Source organism: Enoplosus armatus, chromosome 13, assembly GCF_043641665.1.
Source record: "Enoplosus armatus isolate fEnoArm2 chromosome 13, fEnoArm2.hap1, whole genome shotgun sequence".
In the NCBI taxonomy this organism is placed as follows: Eukaryota; Metazoa; Chordata; class Actinopteri; order Centrarchiformes; family Enoplosidae; genus Enoplosus; species Enoplosus armatus.
Genome location: NC_092192.1, coordinates 19895425 through 19923338, shown reverse-complemented (window position 1 = coordinate 19923338; position 27914 = coordinate 19895425). Strand labels below are relative to the sequence as shown.

Genomic DNA, 27914 nt, shown 5'->3' with positions numbered 1-27914 from the left:
CAGTTGTTCTTAAAAAAACAAACAAAAAAAAAACATTTACAAGAGCTACAAAAATGAATGCAAAAGTATTGCACCCTAAACATGAGACCGATACGTTTGTCTGGAAACCATCACATTGCAGTTCCTTTTGTGTGTGTAATATGTGTGTGAGACGCCCAATTCATGATCACAGTAAACAGGATGAATCTTAGTGATGTAAAAAGGTATTGTGTTGTTTCATTGTGATACAAAAGGAGGAACAAACATTTCTAAACCCAACGATTTACAGCAAAGTGTAGTATACTCAAACATTAAACTTCCCTTTATAGATTATTCTTCATTATGGTAACAAACAAATAAATACATTGCATCCAAGCCATCATTTACAATATATTAAAGTTGCTGCGTGATATAGCTATATATATCTCTATTGTAGTTATAAAAAAAAACTCATTTGGTAACATATATATATATATGTATATATATAAAAAAGAAAATCAATAAAAGGAAGGTAAGAAGCTTAGTTCATTAAGAAGATGTAGGTGTGTAAACGCGTCAGGTTGGACAGAATCACATTCAGAGAGCTCCGCGCAGTTGGAGAGAAGCTAAAGCTAATGATCTGGCAACAAGGACACAGCCCACACAGCGCCCCACACACAGCCAGTGAGTCATGCTCACACATCAATGCTACAAGAACCACCTCAATGTCTCCCTTTATTCCCCCGCTAAGGTCACTCCATCCTCCTCCTTCTGTGTTTCCTTGGAGGTCTGCAAAGTGCGTTTTTTTTCTCTCCCTTTATGCACAAGTTTCAACACCTTTTTGACTCCATTAGTGGCTTCAAAGCTTCAGTCCTTCTATCCGCCAGGTAATATACCACAAAACGATCCTTCAAGGTAGCTTCTAATTAAGCGTCTGCCTAAAGCTTTGTATATACATGCAACTAACTATAGCAGGCCTTCTTCTTTGTGGGATTTTGCATTAAATTTGGATAATTGCAAATACTGTAATGAATGCACAGAAATTAAACGCAGGTTTTGTCTGTTGTGTATTTCTATTTCTCATGTCTCTACTTGGTTCTCTGGTGCACGTACAGAAGGGGATTCTGTTTTTCAGCTCCTGCAGTGACATCTGAGGACATGCTGGTCTGGTTTCAAAGGGGGGATTCCTCGCTTATCCGTTATCAACGTTAAAAGCTTGCAATCTGTCTAACCTGGGCCCGAAGGATTTCCTGTTCCTGTCTGGGATTTTGATTTCCCTCAGTAATAAACTGATGACTGTGACTCCAGCTCTTCTCAAAGGTCCTTTCTTCTAATTGTGGAATGGGATATCTACAATTGCGAGGGGGGAAAGGTCTCTTTTCACAATGTCTGTTATTGTAACCAGTGTGGACTGGACTGGATCCATCATTAAAAGGGACTCCCAGTCTGTGTGGGTGTGGTGTCCAGAAACTCAAAACCAACCATCAGAGAGCTACACCTTTAAAGGGAAACCTAGCTCTCTGATAAGGCAGTGTGGAGAAAAAAAGGTTGGTTTCCTTCAAAATGTTTCTATTGCTTCTCATGTACACAGAAAAAAAAAAACATGTGTTCCTCCTTCAAAATCAAAAGAGGAGCATTCCATTTACTTTTGGGAAAATCATGTACATTATAAATTATAAAATATATAATCCAGTGTCCGCTTTAAATTGCCCGGATTGCTTCGCATCCTTCTGAAACAATCATAGGCAGTAACCTCCAGTTTCAAATCCAACATCACAACAACAAAGAATAAAAAAAAAAAACAGAAAAAAAACACAAGAAAATAATGTGCAGAAATCTCTCACCTCTGTCATGTTCTCTGGCACTGTCTGCGCTGATTTAAGTGCTAAGCTAAAAATAAAAAACACATGTGGGGTCAAAGGAAACAGCTGCTGATGTGAAAGCTCCAATTTTTAAGGCTGATTCACTGACCTTTAGACAGTAACACTTTTTGGCTCTTGGTGTGGACGGCTATGTTTACATGCACAGCACAGAAACTTTGATCGATTGTGAGAATACTGCATTCATCATGTAAACACTGTATTTACGTTCGAAGGTCATGTTGTTAATACTGCGGTTGGGACGTGCAGGAGTCATCTGATGCTAGTCACATTATTGGAGGCTTGTTTGAGCAGATACACAACACTTTGAGAATGATATTCCTGCAGCACACTGCATCACTTGCTCCACATAACTTTTACAGCTTCTGTCTGTTGAAAGCCAGGGCAGAATGAATTGTGGACAATTTGCTTTGTGGAGCTTTGTGACTGCAGTTTACAACTGAAGCTGCTTCTACTGTCTAGCACATATAAACAGCGTATCAAGCTAATTCCATAGTCAAAAGCTGAATTACAGTGTGCATGTAAATATAGTCAGTGACAAAATCATGACGGTTGTTGGGGGTCAGTGCAAAGTCTGAAGGAATGTAATGATGCTATGGCACTTGGTGCAGATTGACAGCCGATGTAGCAGACAGACACATAAGAGACAGACCGTTGGACAGACAGGCAGACAGACAGACAGGGCAGGTTCATGGTCAGCATTCAGTAGTATGGCATCGGGAGTCGGAGGGGTCAGGAGGAGGATTTTGCCGCCCCATCTCCTCCCTGGAAGGTTCAGTGGATCCTCGCAGACAGAGGTGAGGAGGACACCAGCTGTCGGCCGGCGCTGCTGTGCGCCTTCTCACCGGCCTGTGATTCAGAGGCGTTTCAAGGAGGGGCAAGACGCTCCCTCGTTCCAGTTCTGAGCAGCAGGAGGAGGAGGAGGAGGAGGATCGTGGCGGTGACGGCGGTGAAGAGAACATGGGCGTGGTTTTAACGAAATGAATCAGCTGCTCTCGCTTTTAATCTCCATTTTGTCATCCTTATTGAGTTTGGCTGCTCCTTCAGATGGCTCCTCATTTGGTCGTCACCTGAAAGAGAGACAGAGAGAGAGCGGGGGGGGGGGGTTAGAGTCCGGCCTCACCACAGGACATTCTCATGTAATTAATGTCGAGGTCGAAAGCTCCTGAGCCATCTGTTAGGACCTTCCTGATAACGCCTGCACACCAGGACCAGCCTGTGACCTAAATATTTTCCTGCACACAGCATACCAACACTTTGTTTAACGCGGACCCCCCCCCCCCCCAAGCTATAAGCTCGCACAGTCACACATCACTGTCTCTCCAGATGTGCAGAGTGAGGCTTTACATTAGATGTTGATGTTACTCTGCCTCAGTGTACACACCAAATATGTTACTAAGCATATACACAAAGATTAGAGAAGGAAAGGGTTTGCTGTTTCTGAGGCTCTCAGCAAGCTTTTGTGAGAAGACAGACTGCATAAATCGATTTTAGAAATACTGCATGACTGACTGAATTATGTAAAGTTTTACGTGGAGATAAATGTTAAATTATCTCTAACTAATCCATTGATGTAAAAGCGGTATCATTACAGTGTGCCAGAGGTGGAAGAAGTGTTCAGATACAGAAAGTAGAAATACAGCAATGTAAAAATACTCCAGTACAAGTGTAAGTCCTGCATTCCAACTCTTAAGTACTCAAAAGTGCCGACGCATTATCAGCAAAATGTACTTAAAAGTACTTGTTACGCACTGAATGGCTGCTGTCAGTGTTATATTATACATTAGATTATTACATTATCAGTATTAAAATATCTTTTTTTGTATGTTGATTGTACGTTTTGGATGTAAAATATTAATCTTCCAAGTAAAGAGTAACTATAGGTGTCAAGTAAAGGTAAAGTGTAGAGCAAAAAGTACAATATTTCCCTTTGAACTGTAGTGGAGTAGAAGTATAAAGTAGCCTAAAATGGAAATACTCAAGCAAAGTACAAGTAACTCAAAATTGTACATAAGTAAAGTACTTGAGTAAATGTACTTAGTTACTTTCCACCACTGCAGCATGCCTCATTTTAATGAAATGAATTGTTTTGCATGCTCAAGAAAGGGAAATTCACCTTTATTCAGAATGAGAAAATCTCATTTACAATTCTACTACATTTTCACCTCTGTTCACCTGCATTGTGCTCACTTGCAGTATCATTTCTAACATTTCATTTATGTAAGCACAAAAATGTTAATATGGACTAAATAAATAATAAAACAGACTTAGAATTTATTCTGAATTCTTCAAATGTCCTCCAACTCATAAACAAAACTCATAAAATGTGGCACAAGAGGGGAAACTACACTCCAGTTGGAGATCAGACCATTAAGCGTTCATGGTGCCAGGCTTGTGATCTCTTTAGACTGGATGGAAGCGATGGCTGTGCATCCCGCTGCTTGTTGTGGTTTGTCATTACGGTGCCCTGGATGCTCCAGCACACAAGCTACTACTACTACTGCTGCTACAATAGGATTAGTGCAGGGAGCTCGGCAGAGCGATGTTCTGAGCCAGAGTCTCGCACTCTCAAACACACATATACACACCCACAGACCCACAGACACATGCATACATAGGCATATACATACACACTCGTGTGTGTATATATATATATATATATATATATATATATACATGCAGACAAACTGATGTGTTCCACACGAACAGCAGCAGCACATCAGACAAATAAAAGGTAATAGCTTCAACAGGAGGATTCTCGAAAACACCGTGTTTTGGTTCTGTAGAGGCAGATCCAATCCTCTCTGGGATGAACCACTTTCCTCAATTATTAGTGTCAGTTGTTGCTGTAAACTCTGCGAATTGTCGATGAGCCAAACTTGAAATGAAATCGTTCAAATGCCAGTGTGACATAGAGATAATTAGAGTTGTGAATGCTTTGAAATGTGCCGCCTCACAGCTTCACTATTACTGTGTGGACACTGTTGGCTTCTCAAGCAAAAAGGCAGGTCTGATTGGTCTGGCAAGCGAATAAAGTCTAATCAAACCGACTTGTAGTGTTTTTTTGGCTGGGAGGATGCAAATCATGGCTGAACTCGGCCGGGCTGACATTGCCATAGATCTGACTGGCTTCTCAATCGGAGGGCGGATGGAGAAAGCAGTGAATGGTCCGTTAAATGAGACCAGAGATACGTTTGTGTAAAGTTCTTCCTTTTAGCGTAGTCATTGGATTATGAAAGAGGAAGATTTGAAAGTTGAGGGCCTTTTTGAATACATTGTAAGCTATAAAGGCCACATCAGAGCCTGGCTGTACACTCTGTGTGTGAGTGTATGTGTGTGTGTGTGTGTGTGTGTGTGTGTGTGTGTGTGGTCACTGCCCTACCCGGCACCATGAACCCACTCAGCACTGCTGACTGAGGGCTCAGAGTTTTTGTTGAATGATAAGAGTGTGCAGATGGAAAGCATGTGCCTGCAGCTGTATAAACACTTTTAACAGTTCAAGTTTGGACAGCAGCGACTAAATCAGAGTTTGGCCTCGTGATGTGAATTTCCTCCAGCAGTAATATGGGATTGTGGTTACTGAATAAATGAGTGTGAAGCTCCGCTGTCAGGTCTCGCGCTGATCTTTTGACAGCCCCCAGCTTGGGGATGTCCTCTAGTTATCGTGCGGTGTGGGGTGAATCTGGTCAGCAGAGGCCGGTTCCTCCTGCAGAGGAAGTTAATTGGATCTCAGTGTATCTGATCTCCGTCTGGGATTGCATCACCGGAGATTAATAGCTTGCGATGTGTAACAGCTTAGGCGATTACTGCTTCTCTTCATCCTCATTTATTCAGCGGCCGTGTGTCTTTTCTCTTCTCTCTTCTCTTAGTTCCTCTACTTCACTTCCTCTCCTTGTCAAACACGTGTAATCTAAATATTAATCTACCACTGCACTTCACAACGGTGAAACAACCCTATACCTTCTCTCACCTCCCAGTTTCTGCCTTAATTGCTTCTCAGAGCAGCATGTTGTACCTCTGGGAGCAGTGGTCAGAGTGAGTGTGACGGCTGAACACTTGTCATCAGAGCGCGCTTAAACTGTATTGATCTGTGAGTCAGACCCAAGGGTGGGGGGATGGGTGGGGGGGCATTGCCTGTCACTGATTGGGTTATGCTCCAAAACAAATGTTGGGAATCCATCACCACAGAGCGCCTCGGCGGTTCACTTTAGAATAAAAATGATCAGTTCGCAGGCATATTCAACTCTGCCCTCGTGCGGCTGTAATCACTGTTCTCTATAATTAGCCCCTTTGGACAGCAGGGAGAACATGCTTTAGCTGCTGTGTGTGACAGAGAATGGGTGAAACCCTCGGGCTGAGAGCACAAACTGAAACCTGAAATCTGTGTGGCATCCATGTGTGAACCTTTCATGTCGCCTGTCATTAGCTGTGCATGCTAATGTCACCCCGCCCACGGTAATGACATTGCAGTAAAAGATCATACAGGTAGTTTTGCATATCGTAGCCCATTAACTACAAACTGTGTATCCTTGATATTTCTGCAAACTTTTGTCCAAAGCATACCACAACTTTTTAGATTGATTTCCTGCCGTCAAGACAGCCACTGCCTCCCATTCATCAGCGCACAATGCAAATCAACTTGCAGAGCTTTCGAAGTTGCTCGTGATGGGTAATCCATCATACTATTACTCTTTTTTTTGTTGTTGCCACAGTTAGTGTGTTTGGGACACACAACATCCACGTTTGCTTATTGTTTGTCTTGTGAGACAGAAATATATCAATGCGAGCAATACATCTCCTGTCTTATCTACATTCTGAATTGCTACAGAGCAGTTTTTCCATGTGTTGCGTGGGAGGGGAGGCTACGACTGCATTTCATCGTCCAATTCCGCATTGTAATACATTACAGTGTTGCACAATGAGACAATAAAGCTGGAACTTGAACCTTGAATGCGATGCTTTTTATCAGCCGATGCTCAAATGTCAGAGCGCTCATTTTTTCATTGATCATAACTCACTTATGATCGATTGCTAGATAGACCACCAGGGCGCCCCTGAAAGTCGAGTTTTTACTTGAGAAAATAGTCAGCAATCATAGCCAGTGTTTTATAGTTAATGGGTTCACTCTGTCTTCCATCTGCAGGAACTTGCACCTACATACGGTTTTTCCACCAAATGGACTGCTGCCTTCAAATACTGCAGGGAGATGCAATTGGCAGATCACACCGCTTCCTGAACTGAACTCTAAGAAACCCTTCACGCCTCAATTTCCAGGTTTTCACAAGTTGGTGCCATTTTATCATGAAAAACTCTAATCAGAGCACTTGTCAGCGAGGCCTATGATCAAACCTTTGCTGACATATTTTATTCCTTGCAAACCAAGAAACTGATTTGCATTTTGTCGGAAAGCCACTGCAAAATATAAAAGGAAGTGATTTGTGTGTCGTTCAGTCGTCACTCGTTTCACACAGAAGACACGCACAGAGCGTTACGGGAGCTGGTGATAATAAACCCAGCAGTATACACATTCATGACCTATTTTTTTGCACTCTGTGTACATCCAGTATTTTGATGAATGTTTAGAGGACAAATATTAGGTAACAGGGTTACAAAGAAATGATAAGGAGGGGGAAAAACCTTGACCTTTTGGCTAAACGTGATAACCTTTACAAAGAAGTCACAACCGATTCCTTGTCCCTCTAATCAGCGAGTCAGAGTTTAATCTTGTTATTTCTTTACCGGCAACTACAGTAGCTCCCCATTGTCCTACAGCGCAGAGTTGGCTGGTGTGCCGCCAATTATTGTGTATTTTGTTTGCTCAGTTAATCATTAGAGAGGTTTTGCACCATGTGTGTGAGTCTGATAAAGGCAGGAAGGAGGGGAGGCAGCTCAGGTCTTGATAAGATGCCAGATAGTTGGTCAAATAACCACCACTCCAGGAATGCCTGGACAATCCCTGAGCACAATGGGACAGGATCACAGATCAATCATTTGTGTATCATCTCCAGCGTTTACACTGTCATAAAGCTTTGGATAGCCTCGGGTCAAAGTGTCTTTTAAGTCTTGTTTTCAGATCTCGGTGCCTCCTAATGAAAGGAGCTCTAAATGACGCTTGCCAGATAATTAGAGAGCCCTATAAATGTTAATGTTCCAAGACCGTCTTTTTGTTAGTAACCACTTAAACTGCTCGTAGAACTGCTAATGGGAAAAAGCACCAAAGTGTAAAAGCGTCTTTAAGACAAAAGGCAATTTACCTGGTCATACCTTGACTGAGGAGGGGGGTCGTGCAAGCTGGCTCAACCTGAGGAGAGAGGGAGAGTTTTAGAAATTAAGGATGCACAAAAAAAAATTCCAGACAGATCTCCTCAAACTACATTCATCATTTATTATTCTCTTTTTTTCCCCCCGGAATAACCTCATCCACCACTTGCTAACTGTCTTCTTCTGTCTTTCAATCATCACCATCTGCTTCTCTGATCCTCCAGGCTGCAGTGCTCAGCCTGCTTTGCCCCACAGTGAATTTGTACTGTCAAGGCGCACTGGCATGGCAGATGAGACAGTTCTCCTCTCACACATCACTAAGTGTAAATGTGGACTGGGTGAATGTGTGTGTGTGTGTGTGGGGGGGGGGGGGTACACTCGCACTGAACCAGAGCTATAAATGGCAACCCTGCAGCCAAAAAAAGCCAACAGCCTAGAAATAATAAAGCGCTCTTTAAGGCTGGAAATAGAAAGGTGCGCTCCAGTGAGTAACTCGTTCGGTTCCGCGTCTTTTATAAATAGCGCTGAGTATCTGAGGACACACTCGAAAGGGGGGGGGGGGGGGGGGGGGCAGCAAAGCGCTCTGTAGAGTCAGGGGGAATTTATAAATTGGGGGCTTTATAGCGTGAATGGAATCTATAAATATCACAGCCATGAAACAACCCTAGTTGTACAAAGTTGTGGATGTTGTCATGTTTCTTGGTCCCTGAGGAGTTGTTTGCAGCTTGTTACATAAGAGCTGCTGCTGTTTGAGTTTGAGCTTTTTCTTCATTGGGATGTTTAGTACAAATCTGTACAGTTATGTGGAGGCCCTCAGTATACTATGTGAGGTATGTTTGCTTTCTATGCAATCTGACAAGCTGGTGTATGATTAACCCATCTTTAGGTGAGGCACACACGCAAAGGTGGAAGTGAACAAGGACACGATGAACTTTTCTGACAGTTCTTAATGCATACAGATGGAAATGTAAAAGTAGGAGAATAACACAGTTGATGTTGAATAAGGCTAAAAAGGAAAGTGGCACCAAAGTTGCTGTATTAACTTTGAAATGTAGTTATAGAACCGCGAAAACATGACTCAAAAGCCTCCACATCATCTATGTTAAGAATCCTACTTGTGAAAAACAACCTTGACTTCCGAGTGTCTCTGTTACATATCTGAGACTTTCCTAACTCCATCTGTTGCTCTGTTAGCTTTGTCCTACAGCCTGTTGTGTGAAAATCAAGGGGTTGTGGTCAGATATAGCTTGAGTGAACATGTGCCATCTGCCCACACTGTGCAATAATGTGGTCTGATAGCTTGAACCACATATTGGACCACAAACTAGTATCTATTACAGGCACGACGGCCAGAAGAGTGTGACTTTTATTCTAGTCATTCTTCCGTATTTCTTCCCTTTCTTTCCCTCTGCACCAGGACCAACACAAGCCACAGCACAGCTTAGGGTTAGGGTTAGCCTTTACAAAGATCCCTTTACAACTGTATATTAATATTACACAGAGGAAATATTAACGGCTCGGATGGTAGCTTGACCCCAGGGTTATAAAATGTGGTAAATTCACTGACACGTGAAGTTAGCAGTTTCCACATTTCTTTTGCAAATTAAACGGTCCTCTAAAAAACAGGTTTATTCTGGTTAAGTTGTACTAAAATCTCTCACATCTCTCTTTCTAAGGGGTATTGGCGTGGGAACGACATGCAACCAACTCCAGAGGGTGAAGACAAGGCGACTGCAGACAGACGTCAGACATCAGACTACCATCCTGTCTAAAAACGACCCTCATCTTCAACAGGAAGGAAGTCATTTCTGAGGGCGCTGGCACCAGGGGAGCAAGTCAGTGTGATAAAAAAGTAGGAAAAAAATAGTCCGAAAGAAACAAGAAGTCATGTCTCACAATCTGAAGGAGGATGAGTGTGTTTGTTTTAGCCTTTTAAGGCCATGACCAGCTGCCATGCCCTCTGGGTTCAAGTCTTTGGTGTTTGAAAGAGGAAAATATGAACGCATGAATAAGAGGGGCGGTAGCTGGTGAAAGTCTAAGTAAGCACACTTTAAGAAATTGATGGCTAGAACAGCTTGTGTCAGCTCTGGAGCACTTTTAGCTGACTGGGACTTTCTATTGGCTCAGGGGCTTTTCTGAGTCTTGCTGGGTTGGCACCATTGTTGGCATCACTGGGCAGCTTGTCCCTGACACACGTCAAACCCCCAGCATCAGGGTTAAATAGTATAGCACTGTCCAGATAAAGTCTCCTACATTTGTGTCTGTACGACACTAAGAATAAAGCTAATATTATTGCTCCTTCTTCCGCCTCTTGCACTGAGGTGGTGTGTTTGGATTTTTGGACCTCTTACTCAGAAAGTCAGTGGAGGACACCTCATGCAAGTATCAAATATTTAAAGAATGAATGACTAAATATTCAAACAATGTCTGAGTCACTTACTGTTTCTCTGCCTTCTCCCTGTCATCCAGGAAAAACAGCGCGGTGGCCAGGAAAAACATGCCCCCCAGGACGATGATGAAGGGACAGAGCATGAGGGCATAGCCCAGACTGAGGAACCGCCACAGCGCTGATGTCGCGTAGCTCTGCTGAAGGGCGTCGGAGATCTGTAGCCAGGCACGCCAGCACAAACACAATGACAAACACACACCCACATCCCCCACCACCATCACCAAAACCACCACACATACGCACACACACACACACACAAGAGAAGAGAAGAGAGATTTTATTCAAACTAATCATCCAGCAGAAGCTCTGACACACTACATGACGCTACGCTGCTCCTACACTCACACCTAATGCTTTACCAGAGTGAGTTCTGCATGTTTCATCACAGCAACAGATCACACACACAGCGTGATGTAAGACGCCCTGTTTTTGTTTTAAGCGAGGCAGGATCTCACAGCTAACAGCTCATATTGCTGTCGAAGGCTTGAGTAACGTTCAGTCTGTCGTGCGTGGCTCTGAGGGAAACAACAGCTGGAGAATTTGTGGGTGTGAAGTGACCATTTCTGCCTCCCGGTGTCACTCATAAGGCAGCTCTCAGACACGCATAGATCACGGCGCTGACAGCCACGACGGATGGTAGCTTTTAGCAGATTGTATGGATGTACGCGCAGCGGGAAGAAGAGGGGGCTTCTCCTCTGCATGTGAGGGAGAGTCCGAGCGGCCATAGGTCACCCTGGCAGAAGCACATTGATTATATGTTGGCGTCAGCAGAATGAGATGCTCTGCGGGGAGAGCTCGAAAAACTGCTGACAGGAGGATGTTGGGGGGAGTGACCATGTGTGTATACAGTGTGTGCTCCTATGTGCATGTGCAAGTACATGCACGTATCACCAGAGAAAGGGAGAAGGTGGCCTAAGAAAATGTGGTGTGCGTCCAGCAGCTGTGTGTGTGGCCGGTGCAGAGCTATTTCATCAGGTACAGTAAATTGGCAGCAACTCGCACGGTGCCGCTTAGCTAAAAATACATAGCAAACCGCTGCATGTCTAATTGTCGAGCTAGAAGGCATTTCTTGGGAGATTGCTGGGAGATTGTTCCCGGTGTTCCCTTGCCACCCACTCTGCCTGCGGCCATGTCCCACTCATACAGTATAGGAGGAGTCCATTATGTGTTTCTCTGGGGATTCTAACGTGACAACTGCCCTGCTCTACGTGCTGATGGAGGGGGATCTTGGCTCAAGCTCAGGAGAATTTCAGCTGTACTAAAGCACTTTTTCTTTTGTACACAACAGGAAGTGGCAGTTACGTGGCATTTGGGCACCCGTATCTGCAGGCGTTCCCGCAAAAGCTAACTATGGTGCACTGGGAACACCGCACTGGTTTGTAGAGTTGAGTACATCATCTGCAGGTTTGTTTGGTGCACATGTCAAAAACCCGATTGTGAATCAAAAGCACTGACTCACTTGCTCACTTTCTCCTGTGGTTGCTTAGCAATAACCGCCAGTCTGTTTTTCTTGAGATTCTCTACTTTGCTCACTCACAGGATTTGTGCCAGTCTGCACGGATGAGTGTGTGTGTGTGTGTGTGTGTGTGTGTGTGTGTGTGTGTGTGTGTGTGTGTGTGTATCTGCCCGCGCTCAGCGTGCGTCACAACATGTCCATCACACTCGCGTGCGAAACCTCAGCTCAGGAACTGAGGCACTGAGCGGTGACGCACTTGGAGCATTCTGGGCCTCGTTGGTTGGGGGTTTGTGGAGGAGTGAGAAACCCCCGGACATTCAGTATGTCACTCAGAGGAGAGTCGTGACCCCGGAGGCTGGATGGAGAACCTGGGTGACTGGCTAACTGTGGGGGCCATGTCAAGGTAACTCCGGATGGCAATGTATGTGTATGTGTGTGTGTGTGTGTGTGTGTGCTGCATTATTGCTTGCAGCTTGCTGAAATATTATATAGAGTCAGGAAAAATGCTCATCAAATGTTTTGAGAGCCCGAGGTGACATCTTTCCATTGCTTGTTTTGTCCAAAATCCAAAGGTGTTTAATTGACAATGACGTGAAACAGCTCTATGAAGCAGCAAGTCCTCAAATTTAAGCAGATGTTTATCTTTTTTGTTTGATTAATGACTTAAATGCTTAACAGTTATCAACTATCAATTATTTTTCCGTAAATAAATCGACTAATCTTTTCAGGACAGGCTGCAATATTTACAAGTGATCCAGACTGAGTCCTTCAAAGTACTCTAGATGTGTCAATAGGACGTTTGTACAATATAAGCTGACACTGGGCTTTATTTGATCCGCAGAAACAAAACAGCACCGGATTCTGTTTCCCAGAATGTGGATTTTTTTTGTAAAGCCAGTTTTGTTTAGTCTTTTGAAGAGCTTGTCAGTACTTGGAGATAACTTACTCCTCCTTTTATCTGGCTTTAACATTTCCATTGAAGGAAAACAAAACGAAACCCCCCCCCCCCAAAAAAAAACAGGACAGTTTCAATAGTGCTCGACAGACAGCTGCGTCTGTTTCCAGGCTGTCAGGCTCCGACAGAGGAGGATCTGGAGGATCAGTTTTATTCACTAATCAAAGACTTCCACTTTGTCTTTGTTAACATGACCTCGGCTGTGAGCCAGAGGCACGACAATGAAGAGCAATGTAAACACATGACACTGAGGCAGTCTATTCTCTTCCCCCAGCAATTTACTGGCACCAAAGTACATCATAAACACTGATACAAAAAGTTAAACATTAGGGTACGATGTGTAGATTATGATGTGTGTGTTGCTGCAGCATGTTTTTGTGTATTGTCTATGAGAAGGAGCCCTTTGTTCCTTGCTTCTTGTGTGCTCAAATTAGGTATACATAATGTGTACCTCCACGGAGTTACTATTTAACTTCACTAATGTTCATTCTCTAACGCTGCTTGACAGTCTGAGGTGGATCCTGTTTCACACTCCATTGAGCAGCGAGCAGCACTTGTACCCTGGCCTCCTTGATGCTATTCTTTGGGTGTATGTGTGCAGTTTGGATGGTGGGGGGGGGGGGTAGAGGGTGCGACTGTGACCTTGAGAGGCCTAGTAAGAACCACTCGCTCATCTCCTGACCAATCAAATACAGTAACACTGGCCCCTCCTGGGAAGCATGAGATTTACTAGAAAACGCCACTGACAGCCTGAAGAGCAGTGGTGAAATCACGACTCTGTTCACCAGCCCTCCTGAGACGTGTGCTAAAAGCTCCTCTTGTACCTCACTTTGCACTGGCCCACTTAAAGTGAGAGCTGAACTGGTATCTGAATACGTTGTGTGTATGAATGGGGCACAGATACGCTGAGGCTGTACGTTCCAGCTGGGATTTACGACCTGGGGTAAGTCTTAAATATACTCCACTCTCACTCTGATCGCCACACAGAACTGCTTCTGGGAGAGTCTTACCAGGCCTATCAGGTATGGACTTCCTGCGTCGCCCAGGAGATGAGAGGTGAAGCTCTGAAAGGCGACCGCCGTCGCCCTCCGTGTGGGGATAACGACAAACTGCACAGAGACAGAGAAAAACGGAGGGTGAAAAATACATGAGATGATGTAAGGTAATGATGAGACAGAGGTAGAAAGATGCACTCAGCCATGTTAAAACACCTCTTACAGCCTTCAATTATGTAGGCAGAGCCCACCTCATTGGGTCAGAACGCCCCAGGCAAACCTGTCAGTCACAGTAAAAATGTCACTAATGGCTTGCCTCTGTCGCTACATACTCACCACAGTCTCCATCCTAATTACAAATTAAGGAGCTGGTTGGTACACCCGCCTTCCTGAAAGTCTAATTCCATTTGGCTCACTTGACCTCCTATTTTCACTTTGAGACACCAAAACATACATCAGAGAAAGGGCTCCCCTCCATTTGTTTCCATGAGCGGTGCATGAATCAATCTCTTTAAAGACAGTAATTGTCAGCCCCACCCAAACTGCAGCCGACAAGAACACTCACACATTTGACAACTCAAAACCTGTGTCTAATTGGATGATCGCCGTTTGTTGCAGGAATTTCCAGTGACCCAGTGGATAAGTATGGGTTCCCGATACTTACCATTAAAATGTCTGCTGTTATGGCCCAGTTCAGGAAGAGCAGCGTCTCTCCTATAAAGATGCAAACCTAAATAAAGAAGAAAACAATTGACCATTTAGTGGTGATAATTAAGATGGGCCAATTTCTACTGCAGTAAAAGGCTCGCAACCCGACGTGAATCGGCCCCTGTGAGTGGGAATCCACTGCTGAATAAAAGTGTGTTGGTTGCTGTGGTTCAAAAACATGTTATTATGCTGTGGCCCAATTACACGAGGAGGTGCAGGCCTTCATTTTGGTTCCGTTGAGCTGAGTTTTTAATGCAACAAGCTGAAAAACAGCACAGGATGGTAAGGATTGTTTATTCTTGTCAAAGACAAAAACAAAGGTGGAAATAATTTAACACTGTCTAAGTTTAGATCCAGCAGCAAGGTTTCAATGTATGTCCCACTTTTGAGTGGGTGAATGTTGAACATGTAGGCCACATGTAGTATGTACATGGGCTGGTAGCAGCTGGTGTTGCTATTTGGCCACTTTCTTTAAAACAGACCCAGAGGGATTTGGCCAGACCCAGTTTCCTGCTGGGGAATAACTCCTCTGCCAGTGTGCCAGACCTACAGTACAGTACAGAGAGCTGCAGAAGGAGCCTGACAGCATAGACAGGTCTGTTCTGAGAGCCGCGAACCAGACACCGTGACCGACATGTTGCCTCTTAAAAGACCGGCCTTTCCTCAGATTAGCTGCGTGTTGACGAGACAACAGCTGCGTGGGGTCAATCGGCCTCCACAGAGCAGCACCGAGCGTTACAGCCACGTCACGCCTTCTAATGTGACACATCTGTCAGTGGTACTCCGTGAAACCGGAGCTGATCACTTACAACTGCTGCTGTACTGTACGATGATTTAGTATTGTACCGTAGAGTAGCCTGAGAGGAAGTGAAGTCACATGTTGGAAGTTATGGCCTGTTTTGGTTAAAAGACTACTACTGCTGTATGTTTTTGTACAACAAGATAATTTATTCTTCCTTGTTAAGGTATAAAACATCTGAGAGCATCATCTTTACCCTCTGCGGCCAATACAAAGATAGTATCTGATCTCGAGTGCATCAGCAAAAGCCCTTTCTGTCACACAGCATTTGTTTCAAATTGAGTTGGACAGATCTGTAATCATGTAATTAATATGGATACTTCTGCTCCTCAGGTCTAATAGGCTGAGTCATGCCTCTGTCAAACACCTGATAAATGTGCGCCTTTGACCTCATGGGAGTTCATATAAATATGAATTCATTAAATTAAAATCACCATTCATGCAAGTAATCATTTGTTCATTTAGAAACTTCTTTGTCTAGCGGCTGATGAAAAACGACCCTATAAGGAGCTTAGTTAAATGCTCCATATACTTGAACACACCTCACATTTACTGTCAAACAAATCAGCATTAAACGCCTTGAAGTCAGAGGCCAGACATGCCAAGGTCACATATTTAGGATACGGAAGCCTGCTTGTTATGTTCCCTTACACGCATGGGAAATATTTTCCAATCTTTTCCAGCTTTCCAGCGGTATTGCCGCCCAACGTGTTGAGAGTGAGTTCCTATTCCTTTGTCTCTGATAAGAGCGAGAAATGTGTGCTCGGTGAGTCCAAAAGTCCCAGAGCGCATTGTTTCAGGGCAGTGATTGTTAAGTTGCGCCCTTTCCTGCTTCACAAGGCAATTAGACACACAAGCTCTCTGCCCATTTGTCCGAGACGCTCAACTTTTGGCCAGACGAGGTGTGAGCCTCAGCTACCTGCAGCCGTCTCAATCTAACCTGCAATTAAGGCTATTCATTATGAAGAGCGACACCCACGCCTCTGGGCCTGAAAGGAACTGGCATCAGGCAAAGTGTCCTCTTACTGCTTTATTCTTGATGCAAACATTAACTCCACCCCACCAGCTTTTGCTAAGCCTTCTCTTGTTAGATTGGTTACCAGACTTTCCCTTCTAATTCTCAGCCCCTAAAGCTAATTCATAATTAACATGCTAATATTGCTTTTTGTCAGCGGGACATTCTTCCCTGGGGACCTGTTGATTCTTGGAAGTAGGAAAGCAAAAGCGGACCTAATCACAACTCCCTCCACTGTTCGATGCCGCAGACACAATATATATATATATATACAGAAGAGTCACAGGAAATGAGTCTCACATAGGCTCCTACGATGCTCTTCTTGGCAACCACAAAGATGAGGCAGATGAAGATGGCCGAGCCCAGCATGCTGACGGCGCACACGAGGGGGTCGGCTCGCTCGGTCTTCTGGCGGCACAGGCGCGTGGTGGCTGCCCCGATGACCACGCCTAACAGACCCGTCACACAGGTGATGGCCCCAAAGATTAGGCTAGACAGGGGAGCAGACATGAGAGGAATATTATGTGAAATATATATTATGCAGGTTTTAGTCCATGCAACCACGCAGGAGAGGTTTCAGCTTGGATATAAAGATAAGCTGCGACATTTAAATGTTCCAAACTGAATAGGAATATTTGTTATAATGGCGTAAATCCACTTAAACCCAGTTCATCCAGCTTTTTACGCGTGGTACACAAAGGATGCTGGCATCTTTCTCTTTTACAAGGTTTCAGGTTACGGCTCTGCGTTGAGTCATGACCCTCTCACCTGTCCGTGCTGCTGCAGATCTCTTTTGTACAGGCCTCTGCCGTCTTCTGCACCACCTGGGCCCTGGCCAGGTACAGAGGGATCCACATACCAAACGCACCCGTGGCAAAAGACACTGCTGCGGACGCCAGGGAGGAGAACACATAGCTCCGGCTACCCACGAAGAAACGCACACACACACACACACACACACACAAAATCAGTTGATCATCTTGGCTGACAAAAGGAGAAAAATAAACAAGATACTGCTTTCTGTCTCACAATCTCAAACATCTCACTCACTCTCTCTTTGTAAAACTCATCTAGCAACAACAGCAAACAGATAATAAAGCAATACCGAAAGAGTTTGGGAGGTTATCTGGTTGGACAAGATTGGTATTATCTCAAAGGTGAGAACATGAGAATTTACAGCAGCTCTGGTGCTAAATGTTAAGTAAACTGAAATGATATGCAGCTAAGGCGGACAGCTTTATGAAGCAGACAAAAATCACACACATATTTAACGCTTTTCATGTTTCCATAGGTGGTGAATGTGGGAGACTGTGTACTGTTAAAAGATGAATATGTGGTTACTAAAATAGTTCCCATAAAGCTGCATGGCTACTTTACAGCAGCTATATAGAGTTTATAACATTCTTTCAAGAAATGGAGCCCACAGGTCATATAATAACAAGGGCCTTCAGTGTCATGGAAGCAAAGCTCCCTTCACAGCTCAGCAGGATTGCAGTCGTGGTGGTGAGTGAATGATACTGGTTCACCGTGTCTTGTGTTGACATTTCCATGCTTCTAATGGCTACTATTGGCTTATGTGAATGTATACGAATAAGTGTGTGTGTTTGTATCTATGGCTCTAGGATCATTTTCATTATCTATTAGTCTGATAAGTATTCTCTCCATTGATCGATTGATACTGCTCCGCTGGGGGGGGGGGGGGGGGCAGACAAACACAGGTCAATCTTCCAAAACCTGGTGAGTTCTATACAGCGGATGGGTGGCCTTACTTCTTGGCGAGCGCCTTCATGTCACACAGCCAGGAAGTGCGGGTCTTGATGCGCCCTCCCATCTGGTCTGCGCTGCCTCTCTTTGGCTCGGGCACGAAGACCAGGATCAGGGTTCCCGCAGTGATCCCTAAAACAGGGGACACCTGCCAGGACAAGAGAGACCTATGAGACCTGAGATCTTGTTATCAAATCACACGGACATGATATTTAGAGTGTGCGTGGTTTGGGGGGGGGGGGCAAGACATGAGATGCAGGACAAAGAACAGTGTGTTTACAATCTGAATGGATGGCCACTGTGTTTGCCGATACGCCCGCCGCTCTGTACAAACCCTCTGGAGCTGAGAACATTCCTTCTGCTTACTCTGCTGGTGTGTGTTCATGTGTGTGTGGGCTTGCTCATGTGTAGAAGCATACACTCGAAAACAGTGTTTATCCCTTGAGAGCTGCTTTGTGAGCTCTGCACCAAGGTGAAAACCTCACGACTGCCCTTCTGCTATTATGTTCACTATTATCTTTTATGGGTTATGAGGTGGCATGTTTGTGCATGTGTATGTCTGTGTGGGGGAGACAAAAGACAAAAGGCAGGATGGGATGTGTGGGAGAGGATTTGTACGAGTAATACAAACTGCTCACAAAAGCAAAACCAATTTCATCTGTCAGGGGAAATTCATTATATTATATTTTGTAGTCCATTTATATGCATGAGTGCTGTGGTTCTGTGAAACCAGTGTGTGTGTGTGTGTGTGTGTGTGTGTGTGTGTGTGTAGGTGTGTATGTGTGTGAGTTTGTCCTCACGTTTTTTTCATTGAGGGAGTAATTCTGAGTCTGATGTGGCTCATAACGGGGCTGATGATGCGGCTCAACACAGTGGTGACGGAGGATTGCACCAACACTGATAAATCCCTTTCCTATATTGTGTCTCTTCTTCAACTTAACTGGATGGACACCTACTTCACAATGTGCTTTCAGAGAGAGGCAGCTTAATGGACGACACGGAGCTCATCTCAAAGAAAATAAATATGAACTTCTTTTTGTACAGGTTTTTCACTCAAGTCCCCCATAATTACTCAGCGAGACACCAGGAACCTGTGACCTTTGACCTTGACTCCCACAGGGCCCATTAGACACTTCCTGTATGGACGGCTGGCAATCAAACAAATTAGCCACTGCCCTCTCTTGCTCCTCATTTCTATGGACCCCCCCCCATTCCTTCTTATCATCCACATTTTTGACAAACAAGGAAAGTAGCTGGAACACGTCGGGCAAAAACAAACGGAAGTGCTGCAGTGTTTTTTCCTTAAAGCAGGATACTGCTGCACAGACCCCGTTTCATGTCTCTGTATTTGTTTTCCTCTGCACGCCACACCGGTGATTAATTGACTTTGAGATTGTTTTATTGGAATGTCATTGTCGCTGCTGTGGAACAAACTGCCCCACACCTTTTGTGTGTGTGTGTTTGTGTGTGTGTGTGTGTGTGTTTCTTTTTTAATGCTCCACCAAGACAAGATGAAATGGACGTCCTGTTTCCTCAGAACCCAGCGAGCTGTCATGTCCAGGAATCTCTTCCACCACGACATGCTGAGAGAATGTTTAATGTCCTTCCTGTAAATGTCAGTCGCTTCATAAGAGGACTTTGTTTTTAGGATTTTAAAAGCCGAACATGAAGTCAGCGGCTCCTGGGGAGTCCTGTTAGACCTTTCATTGGTCCCCTCCACTACTGCTGGTATGCCTTATAGAGCAGTTCACTTCTAAACGCTTTGTCTCAAGTACTCAGTGGGGTTCCCGTAAAAACAGTGCTATGACAACAGTGATTTATGCCCCTGATTTAACACCTGTGTCTGCTCAATGTGCCACTGCAGAAAACAGTCCAGTAAGGATTTTTTTTTCTTAAAGCGATACCCCATCAAGGTGGGACACCTCAGCAAATTTCTACAGATATATTTCTCTCGAGAGTTGGAATTAGCCTTTAATTAAAAAGGATCCAGCTTAATGCTCTTGGAGCACCTCTGGGGCATTTTGCGAACCAGTACGTAAAAAATGTGCCAGGTCAAACTGAAACCCTGTTCCCCTCTCACTGCCCCTGCGTAGAGGCTTAGTGCCTTCTCTGGTCCGCTTTTCATTTCTTACAGGTGACTTTTGCTTTCTCTGAACATCATCATTTCCCTTCCATGCACTTTCAATTGTTCTCTTTTGTTTAAAAAGAGTGTGGCTGTTTTTTGTACATGCATTTAGTATTGTGTCGTGGGCAGGGCCAAAATGTACCTCCAGCAAACTCTCCCCAAAGTGTGCATCTAACAATGAAACCTCGTGCTATGTTTCATTAAGTTCCTGCACTGAAAAAGACTCTAGACACAGGTTCTGGGAGCACCGACACCTTGTCTTTTCACTGAGGCCGGCATTGATCCTGCTTCACTGGAGACAACCTCAGTGGGTAAAGTGTTATGAAAGATAAATGTGTTTACGGCGGCAGAGAGAGAAAAAGCTAGCATCAGCCTTGATCTCTAACAGAAATCCACTTTCCTTGCTGCAGCCACCGGATCAGAGCTGAACCACCGCGGCACACAGCTTCAACACGTATTAGAAGATGTTGAGTGAGTTTGATGTTAAAACTTTCAGAAAACATTTTTAGAGAGGGCTCTGCGGGAGGCTGGGGGCTGAGCTGCTGCTGATGTGGACGTGTGTGAGAGTTGTCCAGCCTTTAGCTCTCTCTGCTCTGTCACTTCCCTACAATGTCAAGGGCTGGACCGCCTGTTCAGCCATGTGTGTCCCCCCCGGTGCTTCTGCCACCACTGACCCCACTGACCCCAGATCCATGACAGGCCTCGCCACCAAGCCCTGCGGGAGGGGGCTCTTCATCTGTCTTTGTGTGCATGTTTGTGTGCTGAGGATGATGATGATGCCCTTACCCTCAGTGCCCAGTGCCAGTCCCCTGCAGCCACCTTGGCGCTGGAGCCCAGGATGTAACCCAGCCCACTGCGGAAAGACAGAAAGACTGTGTATTAGAGACAAGAAACTTTATATACATTACTCTGAACCTGCTCCACTGAGCTCTATCAGTGCATGTTATATATTTGATATATTAAGTACATGAGTCAGTGTCCTGAGTTAGCCAGGTCTGTCATTTCTATCACTTATGCTTACGCCTACACTACACACATTCTGTTGGCGGTGTGATTAAAGCTGCGTTGAGTATTTGGGTACTTGACGTGGAGCACTTATGACAGTGTAACTGATCAAAGCACCGGTAGCGACTTGGCTAGTGGGTCTATTTGTGGATGTGTGATTTGTGCATGTAGTCACAAAATGCAGGTGCAAAGTTATGAGCCAACGGAGCGCAGCACTAACATGGCTTATCCAGCCCGAAGGCTGTGTGTTGTGTCCCAGAGTAATTGAATTTCACCGCATTTTGTTTGAGTTAAAGGTTGTTATGTGTGTCATAAAGGGAGACAACAGTTAAAACGCTTAGAGGGAAATGTTGCTAGATCAGATCAGATCAGATAAAGGTGCCCCCATGCTGTGATAAGCCTCTGCCGCAAGAGAGCATCAGCATTTAAAGGACAAAGGATTCAAATAGTAAACTGATAGTTAAGTATGTGAGCATTACCTCCAACACAGTAACGCAGTAATACGTAACGGGGTGATTAGTCTTTGATATTTGTCAGTGATCACTATGACCTGAGCTCAAGATTGATGATCAAATGTAGCTTTACAGTGGGATCTTATCAGCATCGGCTGCTCAAGGGCCAAAACGTGTTTAACTGGTTTGACACACACATGCTCACACATCTATGCACTCAGAGCAAAGGGGGGGGGGGGCAGTCTACGGTTGTGCTTCCATGAGTAGTTCGCCAAAAATAACAGCGCAGTATAAACAGGCTCAGACAGCATATGATATTTCCAGTGAGTGACTAACAGCTAATCTTATCAGAGTCCACCCAGAGAGTGTTTGGAAAGTTCAACACCAACAATAAAACTCGAGCATGAAAAATATGCTCACATCAAACACTGGCGTCGCACAGAAACCTGTCTGTGGGGCCAAGTTTAAAAATGATAAAATGGAGGGGGGGGGGGGGGGGGGGGGCAGGCAGGGGAAACCATTTCCTGTGAATCCGGTCTAATTCCTGAGGTAATTTCCTGGAAACGGTCATAACAACCTCAGTAAAGACAAACAAGTGGGAGACTGGATAGGATGTTTGAGTGCACTTTACTGCGGCCAACTCTTTTACCTTCTATTGTCTGAGTTGCTGGGCAGTTTACTGTGACCCAAACATTTTGGCAGCTCATAACACAACCACTCAGAGGGCAGTTTAGTCGTTCCTTTTCCTCATTGGTCCAACTGTCTCCAATCTGCCATTAAAACTCATATTATTAGTAAATTAGTTATATAACCATTTATCACTGTGGCTTAGACAGATTTAAGTGACATGTTATATGTAAATTGAATGTAATGCTAATGTTTACAGTGTTAGGGAGACATGTCCTCTTTACGTAGCATTTCATCATGTGTGATTCTGCATGCAGAAGCTGGAAAACAGCGCAGCATGCGGCAGCTCAGACCCGTGCTGTTAAGCACCGTATATAACGATAAACATCAAGTGGCTGCTGTGCCGCATCCACTGGTACATTCATCTTTTATTGCTTGGCTTTGTTTGTTTTCTCCCTGTGGCCTTTTTTCTGATTGAATGAACTGAAAAGGCTGGAGATTTGAACTTAATAATACCGCCTACTCCCATAGCCCCCGCGCCACATCCCCAAAAAAGCCACCCACCCTCCTTTCAGCTCCACACAGCCAATTGTAAGTTCTGCCTTTCTTTCTGCAGAGGGCCTGAGCTCTTTGTGTGGCTGCCTCTGAGAAAGAAAAAAAAAGAGCCCGATAGGCGCGAGCCTGACCTTCTCTATGTGAGGATAATTTCAATTATCCAGGCTAATTCTCCTGATTCCTTTGCACCTTCGGATTTAACATTTGAGGAACAGGCTGGATCGGATGAAAATGATGAACAGATTTAATGCAAACACCAAGCTATAGCATCATAAATGTCCGCATGAACGTCCCCCAGAATAAATCATATATCTTGTTGTTTCCAGGTGTCTGCCTTCAGAATACAGGATGTGTCTGGCTCTTACCTTCCCAGGGGGATGGCCAGGTAGAAGACAGAGAGCATCATGGTGCGGCTGTTATTAGTGAACAGATCTCCTATGATGGTGGGAGAGATGGAGGAGTAGCTGGACTCTCCGATACCCACCAGTCCCCTGGAGAGCACAAACAGCCAGTAGTACTGCAGAGAGGGGGAAAGAAAGAGACAGAGAGAAAACAAGATATGAGAGTTTTGTTATCAAGCTCCACAGGAAACTTTCTGTCAGAGCACAATGTCAAGCCAAAGGCCATTTGTCTCGGTCAGAAGTCTTTTTCCTCACCAACTTTTCATTAGAGCAGAAAACTGAAGAATATTTACTTAGCAGCAGGTCAGTATTGTCATTACAATCAGGCTTACAATGCACAAGATACAATTAGGAGATTTCAGCCCCTGCAGTTTAATGATTTAGTACTGATTCACCACTCAAGTGCTATGGTGCAGGTTGACACATCTATCTACCAGATAATCAGACGTAACCAGGAAGTGACGGACGGGATTGGACAATGAATTAACGCACATGTCCCGCACAACATCAGTGATGAGTTGCAACACACGAACACACAGGCTATCACAATTTAAATGTTGAGATTGTGTTGTACATGGTAGGAAACAATTGGAGGTTATCTTGATCCAAATCGAAATACATATGAATGAAATAGCATCACGTCAGCATTTGAATGTGTTTAATCCTATTTAGCTATATGAAATCACCATGGTGTAGTACCTCCCATCCGACGTAACACATTGATAAATAAAAAGATAGGAATGCTTAAAAGGCTTTAATAGGAGCATGCACGCTGGCGGGGGCACCTGTGTAGGCAGCTGGATTGTTAACTGTTTCCATGGCAACCACTACTCACTGGATATGGACTCCCTTGTGTAGCTGCAAAGAAATCTGGCTTCCCCCACACACACACTGCAGCGGCCCAAACTGCAAATATTGGCCACTAATTGGCGAACTGTCTGTTAGTCCCACGAGTGAAATTAGTTAGATGTTGAACTTGAGCAACTTGTTAATGTACTTTATTCTTTGCGCGTTTCATACGTTCACATTTCTTTACATGTGGGATTTATTTCCATTTCCACCTTTAACATATGCAAGCACATTGTGGGCCCTAACAAGGTGAGACTGTGGTGGTGTGTGTGTGTGTGTGTGTGTGTGTGTGTGTGTGATAACTCTGTAGGGTTTGTCAGCAGCGAAAGGAGATTTATGAAGGTGCTGCAGGTAGCAGAGGCAGAGCTAAGAAGCTGATCCCTGCGCTGACCTGAGCTCTCAGCCATCACTCCAGGCCACATGCTGGTGATGGGACCTCATGTAAAGTGGTCATACACACAGCCATCAAACATCCTCTGGAGAATACGCCACACACACACACACACACACACACACATTTTTTGGCATAAATGCCAGGTCTGTAAATGCTCGTTCATCTTTACTGTAATTATGTTTCTCTGGATATAATAACAGAAAAAGCTTAGGGTCCAGTAAGATCTGTTTTGCAATAATCTTCTCAATTATAACTCTTACCTCTTCCCAGAACTTTTTTATCTTTCTGCACAGCCAAATACAATGAAATAATGTTCCTGTAGTTCCGTATATTTTGTGCATATGTCATATGTATGTTTTTGCTATATCGCTGGTGTCACATATGCATATCCGCATTAACCATTCATACTGTATTAGTTTATAGACTTAGTATGGGCATTGCTGCAAGCTGCTTTCCAATCTTCATCTGAAATTGATCAGTTTTCCTCCCAGGCATTCAACTTATACTGTGAATTTTCTGATGAGCAAGATGTCAGCAAATTGTAAAACTCTGATATGATACCCTTTCTCAAGCTGTCCTTAATAACCATTTTTTCCAAAGGTGAGTGAGTGTAGGGGTCTGGTATGTGCTTCCTTTTTTTAAGTTATACGTGAGCTGCTGTGCTTATGATCGATCTCAACTGACCTTTCACTGCTGCATGATCTTTGTGTTTGTTGCATTGTTTTCGAAGGATTTACAGTCAGTCTATTGTCTTCTTTTAATGGCCCATCGTTTAGTGGGATCATGATGGCAGTTCTTTTTGCTTGTGCGGTCACCAGACTATCATCACCGCTTGGAACTGGGAATGCCAGGAGCCGTGACAAGAACACAAAGCAGCAATGCCAGGGAAGCGCCACAAAAATGAGGTTTAGAAACTGCAAAGGCAGACTGAAGACTACGAAGAGACAAAAGAGAATGAGGAGGTTCAGGAAAATGTACTCTGTTTTGTACTGTTTTGAACCTGTTATCAAACAAGACTGAGAGTCTACAGCCCTGGAGGCTGTACGCACACAACGGTGCTTTGAGCTAAATGCTAATGTCAGCGTGCTAAACAGACAGCATCACTTCAGTGCATTCAAGAAGATACTTATGAATGAAGTGCTACAATTTACTAATCACTTTGTCTCAACCTGCATCATCCACTTCTCACTTCAGCGATTATCCGGACCCATGAACCAAAACCAATTCCTCTCAGTTTGCATGTGGATGGAGGAGAAACAACAGCTACGAGATTCAGAGATGATTTCAAATCAACAAAATAAATATTTGTTTATCATTAATTATTTATAATTATGCTAATTATAGAGAAAAATCTCCTATTATCTTTCGGCTAATCGGCAACATGATGTCAGCTGAGAGAAACAATCTGGGCTGCCTTGTGTTTTCAACAGTCACACTGGTGGTAGAGATCATAAATACAAAATATTACAGCTATAAAGATGACAATCATCAAATAAATGATGAATTGTCCTAAAAACAATACAGGATAATCAATCTATGCAGCCAGGCTTCATTACAGAAACAGTAGTTCAGTGGTCATTATCCTTGTCTCACCCTCTTTATATTCATGAGATGAGAGTGAACGAAATGAGTCATGCTTTCCATTGGATAACATTATAAATAGACTGCCACTAATGTGTTCCAAATTTCTAATGACCTACAAGTGATCATTTTATGACGATAATCTGCTGTGGTCACGCAGAAAAAAGGATGCAATTTCACTTTATGGCAGCGGCAAAAAAAAAAAAAAAAATCTGTTACATAAGATCTGAATTCCTATCGGCTGCAAATCCTTCCAAAAAGCCCCAGAGTGTCTTAAATGCATAATGATAGGACTCAGTCGTAAGTGGTCATTAACATTTCATCACATGTCATGTCTTTCATCTCTCATGGCGACAGCGCCGTGGAGCTATTACATAAGAGCCATCTACTCTCGTCCCAGTTGATTGGCACACTCAGGAACATGTCTCGAGGGTGAAGGTAAAGTTCGGGGCAAAGGCCTGCGGGTGCTGAGGATCACTCCACGTTTCCTCGTCAGCAGTCGGCAGCCTTTGTGGCATTTTGTCAGTGGGAAGAGGCCCTTAATTCCAGCTTTGCTATAAGCAGCCTGAATGCATTTCCTGCTTAGGCAAATGGCTGCCATCTTGTCTCCAAGCTGACATGTCTATAGGCGATTAAAGTCAAGGGACGCCCTCCTGAGACCACCAGCAACTCTGAGCTGTCATTCTCCTGCGCAGCTCTGGCCTGAAGAGCTCGGTGAGCAGGCTTACTCGCTGGAGAGACGACACTGCGGGACTCTGCAGACATGCCGTGTGCTGCATTAATTTAGCTAGCGTCGCCACATATCCCTGCCAGTTGAGCGACTTCAGATTGTCAGTCTGTTAGATTTTGATCACGGCTGTCCATCAAGGCAGTATAACACCCCCACACACATATACATACACACGTACCGAGCCTTTTACTGTAATGTGATGGCTACTCTCAGCGGTACACCCCTCCCCCACGTCCTCGCTCCCAAGAATAATGTTATTGTTTAATGCGTCCGACAGCGCCCAGCACACAGGGGCTTTTTGGAGATATCAAATCTAAATCCACTTGTCAGGGGGCAGTGAAACGACTTATCTTCTAAAGCATTGTAATTGAGACAAGGCTGAGGCATGGGCCTTCATTAGTTGATTGGCTGGTAGCCAGTGAGAGAGAGAGAGAGAGAGAGTGGGAGAGTGGGAGTGGGAGGGAGACATAAAGAATGTCTACAAAGGCAAAGCGGGTGTCTGACTTAACGAGCGTGTCATTTCATTTCACTAGCTTTAACGTCAAGCATATCCAGGCCGTAACCGAATAATTAGCTCGTCAGCGTAGACCGCGTCGCAGGGACGGCGCGCCTAATGGAATAACAGTGGGGCTCTCGCGCTGTGGCTGTTTCTGCGGTTTCTGCCAGAGCGCATGCGATGTCTTACCTCTTTACTGATGAAGGAGCTCGACAGAGTAACAATGGACCAGAAGAAAATGCCACAGCTCAGGATGACCTTTCTGTTGAAGCGGTCGCCCAGGTAACCGAAGATGGGAGCTGCCACCATGAAGCTGCAGATGAAGACTGCGGAAGGAAAAAGGAAAAGAGAAAATGTTACTTTGCATATGGTGACAGAAAATGACGTAGACATGTCTTGGTATTGCATGGATTTAGCTATTTACAATATCATGTGTCACTTTGCTGCACTTCACTTTAA

The 27914-nt window shown here is 44.4% G+C and overlaps 1 protein-coding gene across 1 annotated transcript in view; it reads right to left on the bottom strand.

Moving 5' to 3' along the window:
• Positions 1 to 2690: 2690 nt before the first annotated feature.
• The window catches only part of spns2 (SPNS lysolipid transporter 2, sphingosine-1-phosphate), a 58718-nt gene continuing 33494 nt past the window's right edge, over positions 2691 to 27914 (bottom strand). Inside the window, exons 3-13 of the mRNA XM_070917134.1 lie at positions 27645 to 27781; positions 23370 to 23521; positions 21152 to 21218; positions 18246 to 18388; positions 17245 to 17397; positions 16777 to 16966; positions 14619 to 14684; positions 13970 to 14068; positions 10540 to 10703; positions 8093 to 8139; positions 2691 to 2908 (exon numbers count right to left, since the gene is read on the bottom strand). Of these exons, the coding sequence (XP_070773235.1) occupies positions 8097 to 8139; positions 10540 to 10703; positions 13970 to 14068; positions 14619 to 14684; positions 16777 to 16966; positions 17245 to 17397; positions 18246 to 18388; positions 21152 to 21218; positions 23370 to 23521; positions 27645 to 27781 (1214 nt within the window). The 3' untranslated portion in view covers positions 2691 to 2908; positions 8093 to 8096. The remainder of the gene's footprint in view (positions 2909 to 8092; positions 8140 to 10539; positions 10704 to 13969; positions 14069 to 14618; positions 14685 to 16776; positions 16967 to 17244; positions 17398 to 18245; positions 18389 to 21151; positions 21219 to 23369; positions 23522 to 27644; positions 27782 to 27914) is intronic.